Source organism: Melospiza georgiana, chromosome 32 (genome assembly GCF_028018845.1).
Source record: "Melospiza georgiana isolate bMelGeo1 chromosome 32, bMelGeo1.pri, whole genome shotgun sequence".
Classification (NCBI taxonomy): Eukaryota; Metazoa; Chordata; class Aves; order Passeriformes; family Passerellidae; genus Melospiza; species Melospiza georgiana.
Window position 1 is genome coordinate 544,145 of NC_080461.1, and position 12,711 is coordinate 556,855.

The 12,711-nt window shown below is 57.1% G+C and overlaps 1 protein-coding gene across 1 annotated transcript in view; it reads left to right on the forward strand.

Annotated features, from left to right (window-relative positions):
* ADGRL1 (adhesion G protein-coupled receptor L1) overlaps positions 1-12,711 on the forward strand; it is a 59,620-nt gene that overhangs the window by 3,991 nt on the left and 42,918 nt on the right. The window contains exons 3-4 of the mRNA XM_058042585.1: positions 4,874-5,087; positions 7,422-7,531. Of these exons, the coding sequence (XP_057898568.1) occupies positions 4,874-5,087; positions 7,422-7,531 (324 nt within the window). The remainder of the gene's footprint in view (positions 1-4,873; positions 5,088-7,421; positions 7,532-12,711) is intronic.

The window sequence follows — 12,711 nt, forward strand, 5'->3', positions numbered from 1 at the left end:
GGGTGTGTAAGGGATGTGTAACACCCAGGCGTGTAAAGAGTGTGTAACACCCAGGTGTGTAGGGAGTGTGTAAGGAGTGTATAAAGGGTGTTAAGGGGAGTGTAAGTGCTGTGTAAGGGCTGTGTAATGGGTGTGCAACACCCCAGGGGTGCCCAGGGGGGTGTGAGGGGTGTGTAAGGGCTGTACAACACCCCAGGTGTGTAAGGGGTGTGAAAGGGCTGTGAAAGGGGAGCGTAAGGGCTGTGTAATGGGTGTACAATGCTCCAAGGGTGTAAGGCGTGTGTAAAGGGTGTGTAAGGTGTGTACAACACTCCAGGGATGCCCAGGGGTGTGTGAGAGCTTTACAACACTCTGCCCCCTGTGCAAGGGGTGTGTAAGTGTTGTATAAAGGCTGTATACAATACCTCAGGGGTGTAAGTGCTGTGAAAGGGCTGTACAACACCCCAGGTGTGTAAGGACTGTGTGAGGGTTGTGTAAGGGGTGTTTAATGGGTGTGCAATACCCCAGGGGTGTAAGGGGTGTGTAAGGCCTGTGTAAGGGCTGTGAAATGGGTGTACAATGCCCCAGGGGTATAAAGGGTGTGTAAGGGATTGTGTAAGGGGTGTGTAAGGTGTGTATAAGGTGTGTACAACACTCCAGGGGTGCACAGGGGTGTGAAAAGGCTGTACAATACCCCAGGGCTGTGTAAGAGGTGTGTAAGGTGTGTGTAAGCGCTGTCTAAGGGCTGCACAATAACCCAGGAGTGCAAGGGGTGTGTAAGGGCTGTGTTAGGGGTGTGTAAGGGCTGTACAACACTCTAGATGTGTAAGGGCTGTGACATAGGTATACAATACCCCAGGTGTACGAGAGGTGTGTAAGGTGTGTGTAATGGGTGTACAATACCCCAGGTGTGCCCCGGGGTGTGTAAAGGGTGTGTAAGTGCTGTGTAAGAGCTGTACAACACCCCAGGTTTGTAAGGGTTGTGTAAGGGGTGTGCAACACTCTGCCCCCTGTGTAAGGGTTTTTGTAAGGTGTGTACAACACTCCAGGGATGCCCAGGGGTGTGAAAAGGCTGTACAATACCCCAGGTGTGTAAGGAGTTTGTAAGGGGCGTGTAAGGGCTGTGTAAGGTGTGTACAACACTCCAGGGATGCCCAGGGGAGTGAAAGGGCTGTACAATACCCCAGGTGTGTAAGGAGTTTGTAAGGGGCGTGTAAGGGCTGTACAATCCCCCTGGTCTGTAAGGGGTGTGTAAGGGATTGTGTAAGGGATGTGTAAGTTGTGTACAACACTCCAGGGATGCCCAGGGGTGTGTAAGGGGTGTGTAAAGGCTGTACAATACCCGAGGTGTACAAGAGCTGTGTAAGGGGTGTGTAAGTGCTGTGACAGGGCTGCACAACACCCCAGGGGTGTAAGGAGTTTGTAAGGGGTGTGTAAGGGCTGTACAATACCTCTGGTCTGTAAGGGGTGTGTAAGGGATGTGTAAGGTGTGTACAACACTCTAGGGGTGTGTAAGAGCAGTACAGCAGCCCAGGGGTGTAAGGGGTGTGTAACGGCTGTGAAATGCGCGTACAACACCCCAGGTGTGTGAGTGGTGAGAGGAGTTTGCGAGAGGCGTGCAAGGGCTGTGTAAGGGCTGTGTAAGGGCTGCACAACACCCCAGGGGTGTAAGAGGCGTGTAGAGTGTGTGAAAGGGCTCTATGACACTCCAGATGTACAAGGTTTGTGTAACGCTTGTGCAAGCCTGGTGCAGAACCCCAGGTGTGCAAGGGTTGTGTAACAGGTGTGTAAGGGACGTGTAAGGGATGTGCAAGAGACGTGCAAGGGCTGTGTGATGGGTGTGCAAGGATTGTGTCTCTACAACACCCCAGTGGTGCCCAGGGGTGTGCAAGGTGTGCAAGGGCAGTACAACACACCAGGTGTGTAAGGAGTGTGTAAAGGCTGTGCAAGGGATTGTGTAAGAGCTGTGTAAGGCCTGTGCAACACCCCGAGTGTGTAAGGGGTGTGTCCAAACACTGCGGGGTGCTAGGGGTGTGCAATGGGGAATGTAAAAGGTGTGCAAGGAACGTGTGAGGTCTGCACACCGACCCAGGGGCGTATCTGTAAAGCACCTCAGGGATGCACAGGGGCGTGCAAGGAGCGTGTAAGGGCTGTGCAAGGCCTGCGTCACAGCCCAGAGGTGCCTGGGGGCGCAAGGGTTGTGAAATGTTTGGGCAAAGGGTGTGCAGGGATTGTGTAAGGGCTGTGTAAGTGTTGTGTGAGGGTTGTGTAAGGGCTGTGCAAGAGTTGTGTCTGTACAACACCACAGAGGGGCTCAGTGGTGTGCAAGGGGTGTGTAACGCTTGTGGAAGGGCTGAGCAGCATGACAGAGGTGGCCAGGATTGCGCAAGGGGTATGCAAGGAGTGTGTAAGGGGTGTGTGAGGAGTGTGTAAAGGGTGCATAAGGGTTGCGCAGTGACTGTGTGAGAGGTGTGTCAGGAGTGTGTAAAGGGTATGTAAGGCATGCGTAAGGAGTGTGTAAGAGGTGTGTAAGGAGTGTGCAAGGTGTGTGTAAGGAGTGTGCAGTGAGTGTGTGAGTGGTGTGTAAGAGGTGTGTAAGGAGTGTACAACACCCCAGGTGTGTAAGGGGAGTGTAAGGAGTGTGCAGTGACTGTGTAAGGGCTGTGCAATGGGTGTGTAAAGGATGTGTAAGGGGTGTGCAGTGAGTGTGTAAGAGGTGTGCAAGAAGTGTCAAGGGTTGTGTAAAGGGTATGTAAGGGGTGTGCAAGAAGTGTGTAAGGGCTGTGTAAAGGGTGTGTAAGGAGTGTACAACAGTCCAGATGTGTAAGGGAGGTGTAAAGAGTGTGGTGAGTGTGTAAGGGGTGTGCAAAGAGTGTGTAAATGGTGTTTAAAGGGTGTGCAAGGGCTGTGTAAGGGGTGCGTAAAGGTTCTGTAAGGGGTGTGTAAGAAGTGCGCGGTGGCTTTGTAAGGGATGTGTAAAGGGCGTGGAAGGGTTGTGTCAGGGCTGTGTAAAGGCTGTGCAAGGGGCGTGCAATGAGCGTGCAAGGCTGGCACAACAGCCCTGAGCTGGGCCTGGCTCTTGGGGTGCCCCAGGATCCGGGGATGGGAAATCCGGGATTGGGGGGTCCGGGGTCGGGGGCAGCCGGGTTTGGGGGGTCCCGGCAGTGTGGGATGGGGGGGTCCCAGACGTCCGAGATTGGGGTATCCGGGCGTTGGATTTGGGGTCCCGGGTTCCCAGCATGGGCGGAGCTCAGGTGTGCCAGATTTGGGGGATCCCAGGTGTTTGGGATTTGGGGATCCCAGGTGTTGGGATTTGGGGTCCCAGGTGTTTGGGATTTGTGGTCCCAGGTGTTTGGGATTTGGGGATCCCAGGTGTTGGGATTTGGGGATCCCAGGTGTTTGGATTGGGGGGATCCAGGTGTTGAGGCTTGGGGGGGCCTCTGCATTTTGGGGGACTCGAACATCCATCCGAGGTGTCAGGTACCATGGATTTGGGGTCCCAGGTGTTTGGGTTTTGGGGATCCCAGGTGTTGGGATTGGGGGGGTCCCAGGTGTTTGGGATTGGGGGGTCCCAGGTGTTTGTGATTGGGGGATCCCAGGTGTTTGGGACTGGGGATCCTGGTGTGGAGGCCTGGGGGGTGTCCGAATTTTTTGGGGACCCAAACATCCATCCAAGGTCTCAGGTACCACGGATTTGGGGTCCCAGGTGTTTGGGATTTGGGGATCCCAGGTGTTGGGATTTGGGGTCCGAGGTGTTTGGGATTTGGGGATCCCAGGTGTTGGGATTGGGGGGATCCCAGGTGTTTGGATTGGGGGGATCCCAGATGTTTGGGATTTGGGGATCCCAGGTGTTTGGGATTTGGGGATCCCAGGTGTTGGGTTTGGGGGGATCCCAGGTGTTTGGATTGGGAGGATCCAGGTGTTGAGGCTTGGGGGGGCCTCTGGATTTTGGGGGTGTCAGGTACCATGGATTTGGGGTCCCGGGTGTTTGGGATCTGGGCTCTCAGGTTCCCAGGGTTGGGGGAACTCAGGTGTGTCAGATTTGGGGTCCCAGGTGTTTGGGACTGGGGGATCCCAGGTGTTTGGGATTGTTCCCGATGTCAGGGAATGCGGACCCAGAATTTTGGGGAACTCCAAGCATCCATTGGGGTCCCCGGTTTCGGGGATTTGGGGTCCCCCAGTGTCCAGGTATGGGGGGACCTGGGTGTTCAGGATTGGGAATTCCCAGTGCCAGGGGGTGGGATCCCAGGTGTTTGGGATCGGGGGGACCCTGGAGTTTGGGGTCCCAGGTGTCAGGGACTGGGGGAACCCAGGGGAGTCAGGGATCCAGGTGTTTGGGATTGGGGATCCCAGGTGTTTGGGATTGGGGATCCCAGGTGTTTGGGTCTCAGGTGTTTGGGGTTGGAGTTTCCAGGTATTTGGGATTTGGGAGCTGGGGGCTGCAGGGCTAGGGGTGCCCAGGGCCCCTGATTTGGGGTTTGGGGTCCAGGTGGTCCCTGCACCCCAAGGGCTGAGCGGGGCACAGAGGTGGGAATGAGGGACCCCATTTGGGGTTCCCTGGCCCTAATTTGGGTTCACGGAACCCATCTGGGGTTCCCTGACCCCATTTGGTGTTCCAGGGCTGATCCAGGGGGTGCCGCCATTTGGGCTGGCACAGCAGGATTGGATGTTTGGGGTACCCCGGGTGTTTTGGGGTTACCCGGAGTGTTTTGGGGATCCCTGACCCTGTTTGGGGTTCCAGGGCTGATCCGGGGGGCGCTGCCGTTCGGGCTGGTGCGCCGGGAACTGGCGTGCGAGGGGTACCTGCTGGAGGTGTGGGGTTTTGGGGTACCCCGGGGGTTTTGGGGTTCCCTGACACCATTTTGGGGTTCCCTGACCCATTTTGGGGTTCCAGGGCTGATCCGGGGGGCGCTGCCGTTCGGGCTGGCGCGCCGGGAGCTGGCGTGCGAGGGGTACCCGCTGGAGCTGCGCTGCCCCGGCAGCGACGTCGTCCTGGTGGCCGACGCCAACTACGGCCGGACCGACGACAAAATCTGCGACGCCGACCCCGGGCAGATGGCGAACGTGCAGTGCTACCTGCCCCAGGCACAGCCCATCATGGCCCAGAGGTGACTCTGGGGGACCGGGGACACTGGGGACACTGGGGGCACTGGGGATGGTGGGGACACTGGGGACACTGGGGACACTGGGGACATGGGGACATCAGGGACCCAGGGCAGATGGCGAAAGTGCAGGGCTACCCGCCCCAGGCGCAGCCCATCATGGCCCAGAGGTGACACAGGGACACTGGGGGAATTGGGGACATTGGGGGGACATGGGGACACTGGGGACAGAGGGGGTATTGGACACATTGCAGGTATTGGGGGCGTTGGGGGTATTGGGGACATTGGGGCCGTTGGGGACATTGGGAGAATTGGGGACACTGGAGGGCATTGGGGACACTGGGGACACTGGGGGCATTGGGGGGACATGGGGACATCAGGGACCCCAGGCAGATGGCGAATGTGCAATGTCACCTGCCCCAGGCCCAGGCCATCATGGCCCAGAGGTGACACTGGGGGACCGGGGACACTGGAGGTATTGGGGGCATTGAGGACACTGGGGACACTGGGGACAGTGGGGACATTGGGGACATTGAGGGCACTGGAGACATTGGGGGTATTGGTGACACTGGGGATACTGGGGACGTTGGGGACATTGGGGACACTGGGGACATTGGGACATTTGGGACATTGAGGGCATTGGAGACATTGGGGGCATTCGTGGCACGCAGGGCAATGTGGTCACTGGGGACATTTGGGGACATTGGAGGAATTTGGGATACCGGGGATATTGGGGGGATTGGTGACATTGGGGACACTGGGGACATCGGGGACACTGGGGACATTGGGAAGGTGCAGGAGGTTGGGGACATGGGGACAGGCAGGTGACAGGAACACAGCAATGGGCTTGGGGACATGGGGACAGAGGGACAAGAGGGGACACAGGGACAGGGATGTGCAGGGGAATGGGGACACTGTGGGGACACAGGGACAGGGGTGGGACATGGGGACATTGCGGGGACACGGGGACAGGGTGGGACATGGGGACATTGTGCGGACACAGGGACCTGGCCCTGGCCCTGCACATGATGGCACAGAGGGGACATGGGGGTGACACGGGGGGACACGGGGATGTGCAGGGGACATGGGGACATGTGGAAGGCTGGGGACACTCTGGGGACACAGGGACAGGCACACAGGAGGGTGGGACATGGGGGAGCAGGAACATGCTGGGGACATGGCCCTGTGGTGCCGTGGGGACACCTGGGGACAGTTGGAGGCGTGGAGGTGGCACGGGGGGGGGCACAGGGACACTGAGGGACATGTGGGGCGGGTGGCCCTGGGGACAACACGGGGGTGGCACAGCTTGAGGATGTCCCTGTGTCCCCACGGCATCCCCCCCACCCCAGGGACGTTGGTGGTGGCACCTGAGTCCTGTGTCCCCAAGTGTCAGGGCCACACCTGTGCCCTGCCCCATGTTCCCACTATCCCCACTGTCCCTGTGTCCCTCATGTCCCTAGTCCCATGTCCTGTGTGTCTCCACTGTCCTGCTGTCCCTGTCCCCATGTCCCCGCTTGACATCCTCTGTGTCCCCATGTCCCCTCACTGTCCCCATGTCCCCTCAGGTCCCCTGTTCCCCTGTGTCCCTGCTGTCCCCCTGTGTCCCCCAATGTCTCTGTGTCCCTTTGTGTCCTGTGTCCTGCCCGTGTCTCCTCATGTTCTGTGTCCCCCTGTGTCCCCGTGTCCCTATGTCCCCCTGTGTCCCCCCATGCTGTCCCCTGCTGTTCTCTCATGTCCCCCTGTGACCCCCCACTGTCCTCCAGTGTCCCATGTCCCTGATGTGTCCCCTGTGTCTGTGACATGTCCCCGTGTCCCTGACATGTCCCTGACATGACCCCCCTGTCCCTGACATGTCCCCCCTGTCCCTGCCGTGTCCCCCCTGTCCCTGACATGTCCCCTGTCCCTGTCCGTGCTGTGTCCCCATGTCCCCTGTCCCTGATGTGTCCCCATGTCCCCTCGTGTCCCTGCCCTGGCCCTGCCGTGTCCCCCCATGTTCCCATGTCCCTGCCCTGTCTCTGCTCTGTCCCTGATGTGTCCCAATGTTCCGCCCCGTGTCCCTGACGTGTCCCTGTGTCCCCCTGTGTCCCCATGTCCCCTGTCCCTCACATGTCCCCACGTCCCTGTCCGTGACGTGTCCCCGTGTACTCCCTGTCCCTGCTGTGTCCTCGTGTCCCTGCTATGTCCTCCCATGTCCCCGTGTCCCCTGTCCCTGATGTGTCCCTTTGTGCCCCTGTGTCCCTGCCGTGTCCCTGTGTCCCCTGTCTCTACCATGTCCCCCATGTCGCTGCCGTGTCGCTGCCGTGTCGCTGCCGTGTCCCTGACGTGTCCCCGTGTCCCCAGGTGCAATAACCGCACTCAGTGCGTGGTGGTCGCCGGCTCTGACGCCTTCCCCGACCCCTGCCCGGGCACCTACAAATACCTGGAGGTGCAGTACGACTGCGTGCCCTACAGTGAGTGCTGCCCCACAGATCCTGCCCCATAGCCCTGCCCCATAGATCCCGTCCTGCCCCATAGATCCCATCCTGCCCCATAGATCCCATCCTGCCCCATAGATCCTGACCCACAGCTCCCCAGAGCCACCCCAGGCCCTACAAATACCTGGAGGTGCAGTCCGACTGCGTGCCCTACAGTGAGTGCTGCCCCATGGATCCCATAGATCCCATCCTGCCCCGTAGCTCTGCCCCACAGCTCTGCGCTGTCCTGCCCCACAGCACCCCCAGTCCTGGCACCTGTAAGTACCTGGAAGTGCCACTGGTCCCCCACAGGGATTGCTGCCCCACAGCTCTGCCCCATAGCCCTGGCCCATAACCGTGCCCCAATGGCTCTGCTCCATGGCTCTGCCCCACAGCTCTGCCCCATAACCCTGTTCAGTCCCACAGCTGTGCCCACAGCCCTGCCCTATAGACCCTGCCCCACAGCTCTGCCCCACAGTGCCCCCACAGCCCCACAGCACCCAGAGGTGCACCTGGGGAGTTCTGCCCCACAGCACCCAAGGGGCCTCACAGTGTCCCAGTGTCCCACCCCGCAGCACCCAAGGGACCCCACAGGGACCCCAGAGTGTCCCCATGTCCTGCCCCACAGCACCCATGGGGACCCCACAGGGATCTCACAATGCCCCCATGTCCTACCCCACAGCACCCATGGAGTCCCATGGAGCCCCACAGGGACCCCACAGCCCCCCAGGACCCCCAGTCCCCAACCCTGGGGGCACCTTTGGGGTGTGGGGTGGGACTGGAGGGGTCTCAGGAAGCCCCCAGGTATGTGGGGGGGTTTGTGCCCCCCTGGGTCCCCTCGTGTTGTGTTTGTCCCCCAGGCCGGGCTGTGACCCCCCAGTGCAGGTGCGGTGACCCCCAGCCCCGGCGGGCTCTGTGTGACCCGGGGGTCCCGGGGGGTTTTGGGGTGACCCCGTCTCTCCCCAGGCGCCGTCGCGGGACCCCCAGAACCCCCCTGGCCCCTCCCTCATTTTGCTTTGCAGCCGCCACCGGAGCCGCCGGAGGGAGCGGCCGGACAGGGCCGGACACGGCACCGGGACACGGCACGGGCACGGGGACACGGCATGGGCACGGCAGGGACGCGGCAAAAACACAACAAGAACACACCCAAAACATGGCCAGAACCATGCAAAAAACACAGCAAAAACACAGCAGGAACACGGCATAAACACACCAAAACCACAGCAAAATACATGCAAAAACACAGCAAAAACACGGCACGGACACAGCAGAAACACAACAAAACCATGGCAAAAAACACGGCAAAATCACACCAAAAACACACCAAAAACATGGCAAAAAACACAGCAAAACACGGCACGGACACAGCAAAAACACACCAAAAACACAGCAAAAAACACAGCAAAAACATGGCAAAAACATGCAAAAAATAGTGCAAAACCATGACAGGAACACAGCAAAAACACACCAAAAACACAGCAAAAACATGCAAAAAACACGGCAAAAACACACCCAAAGCATGGCAAAAAACATGCAAAAAACCTGGCAAAAACACAGCAGGAACATGGCAAAACTACAGCAAAACCACAGCAAGGACACAGCAGGGACACGGCAGGGACACGGCAGGGACACAGCCACAATCATGCAAAAAACATGACAAAAACAGGGGAGGAACACAGCAAGGACACGGCAGGGACACGGCAGAAACATGGCCAAAACCATGCAAAAAACATGACAAAAACATGGCAGGAACAGGGCAAAAACCATGACAGGAACAGGGCAAAAACATGGCCTAAATCATGCAAAAAACACGGCAAAAACAAGGCAGGAAAAGGGCAGGAATAAGTGAAAAACACAGCAAAAACATGGCAGGAACACAGCAGGAACACACGAAAAACATAGCAAAGACATACTAAAAACAAGGCCAAAACCATGCAAAAATCACGGTAAAAACATGGGAGGAACACAGCAGGAACAGGTGAAAAACACAGCAAAGACACGCAAAAAACACATGGAAACCATGGCAAAACCATAGCAGCAACAGGGCAGAAACATGGCCAAAAACATACAAAAATCGTGGCAGGAACATGTGAAAAACACAGCAAAAATCACTCAAAAACCACATAAAGACCATGGCAAAAACACAGGAAAAACATGGCAGGAACAGGACAGGAACACGCAAAAACCAATGAAAACAATGGCAAAAACATGGTGAAACCATGCAAAAACCATGGCAGGAACATGCAAAACCATGGCAAAACAACACCAAAACCATGGCCAAAACCATAGCAAAAACCATGGCAAAACCACGCAAAACCCACACCAAAAATGCACCAAAACCATGGTAAAATTACACCGAAATCATGGCAGGAACACGCAAAAACCACGGCAAAACAACACCCAAAACAAGCAAAACCATGCAAAAACCATGGCAAAAATCACACCAAAACTAGACTAAAACCATGCAAAAACCACACCATAACCGTGGCAAAAACATGCAAAAACACACCAAAACCAGACCAAAACCACGGCAAAACGACACCAAAAACATGGCTGAAACCACGGCAAAAACCATGGCATAAACACGCAAAATCCACAGCAAAACCACACCAAAACCACTCAAAATCCACACCAAAAACATGGCCAAAACCACACCTAAACCACCCAAAAACTGCGCTCAAAATGCCCCAAAACCACAGAGGGAGCACGTGCCAGCCCCAGGGCTGCAGGACCCCCGCCCTCACCTGGACAGGGAAACACACCTGGATAAATAAGCACAGCTGGACAGGGAAACACCCGTGGACAAATAAACATACCTGGGCAGGGAAACACATCTGGACAGGTAAATACACTTGGGATAGTTAAACACACCTGGGGTGGGTAAACACACCTGGACAGGTAACCACACATGGCCAGGTGAACACACCTGGACAGGTAAACACACCTGGGCCAGATAAACATGCCTGGATAAATCAACACAGCTGGGCAGGTAAATACACCTGGGGCAGATTATCAGACGTGGGACAGATAAATGCATCTGGATAAATAAACACAGCTGGTCAGGTAAACACATCTGGGTATGTAAATACGCCTGGGGTGGGTAAACACTGCTGGACAGGTAAACACACCTGGGGCAGATTATCACACCTGGGGCAGATAAACACACATGGCCAGGTGAAGACATCTGGACGGGTTTAACACACCTGGGCAGGTAAATGCACCTGGACACACTAAGGACATGGTGAACACCTGAACATGTGATGTGTGTGCTAAATGCACACCTGGCATGGGTAGAACACACCTGGGCACACTCAGGGCACACCCAGCATGGGTTAAACACACCCGGGCATACTCAGGACACACCCAGCTCACACCTGTACATGCCAATGCAGTCACACACCTGTATGTGCCAGTGCACACCTGGTGTGGGTCGAGGGTCCCTGAACACACTGAGGGTGTGCCAAGGACACAATCAACACCTGGACACACCTGTGCACGCTAAGCACACACTGAACACACCTGAGAGCGCTCTGTGCACACCTGAGCATGCTAAGGACGTGCTAAGTGCACACCTTGCACTCTCAAGGCACACCTGGTGTGCAGGACGGTGTGCGTTAAACTCACCTGGGCCAATGGTGAGGGTGGGGACACTCCAGGTGCACACCTGAGCATGTGAAACACACACCTGGCGTGAGAGCAAAGCGAGGGACACACCTGGGCACACCTGGGCACATTAACACACACTAATTACTCATTAAGTACAGGCTAATTACACACCAGGCACACATTGATCACACAGCAGGAGCACTCAGAGCACAGTCAGGGCACACTCACACTCAGTCTCACACACACACACTCACACACACACTCACACACTCACACACACATTCACACACACTCACACACTCACACTCACAGACACGCCCTCACACACACTCACACACACACTCGCACACACACACACTCACACTCAGTGCCTACTCACACTCACACACACATTCACACTCGCACTCACACACTCACACTCACACTCGCACACACTCACACTCACACTCACACACACTCACACACTCACACACTCACACTCAGTGCCCGCTCACACTCACACACACACTCACACAGTCTCACACTCACACACACTCACACTCAGTGCACACTCACACTCACACACACACTCACACTCACACTCACACAGTGCACACTCACACTCACACTCGCACTCACACTCAGTGCACACTCACACACACTCACACACTCAGTGCACACTCACACTCACACACACACACACTCAGCGCACACTCACACACACTCACACTCACACTCACACTCACACACTCACACACACTCACACTCACACTCACACACTCAGTGCACACTCACACTCACACTCACACACACTCACACTCACACACTCACACAGTGCACATTCACACTCACACACTCAGTGCACTCACACTCACACACACTCACACTCAGTGCACACTCACACTCACACACTCAGTGCACACTCACACTCGGTCCCTGCCGCTCGGGGGGCGTGTCCATCCGGGGGTGGGGGAGGGGCGGGGCCGCCTCTTTCCTTTGCAGGAGCTGCTGGAGCCCCGCCCCCCCCGCGCCCCTCCCCCATCGCCGTCTCTCTCTGCAGGGCGGGGGGAGGGGCGGGGGGGGCAGGAGAGCGGGTGAGGGGAGCCCTGCGACCCCTCGTGTGTCCGTCTGTCCATCTGTCCATTTGTCCCTGTGTCTGTCTCCGTGTCCCTCTGTCCCCATGTCTGTCTGTCCATCTGTCTGCCCCCGTGTCTATCCCTGTGTCCATCTCAGCCTGTGTCCATCTCTGCCTGTGTCCATCTGTCTGTCCCTGTGTCCGTCTGCCCATCCATCACCTCTGTCCATCTTCCCCAACCAGGCCGTCCCCATCCCCCCTTTCCGTGTCCGTCCGTCTGTCCCCTCCAAGGCTCCCTCTGTCCCTCCTCCCTTCCCACTGACTTTTCCCCATTTCTGTCCCTCTGTCCATCTGTCCCTCTGTCCAGCTCTTTGCCGTCCCTCTGTCCGTCCTCCTGCCCATCCTGATGTCCATCTGTCCATCCACCTCTCCGTCCGTCAGTCCCTCCTGCCGTGTGTCCATCCCTCCATCCCTCCACGTCCCCCTTGTTCCTCTGTCCATCCCCGTGTCCGTGTGT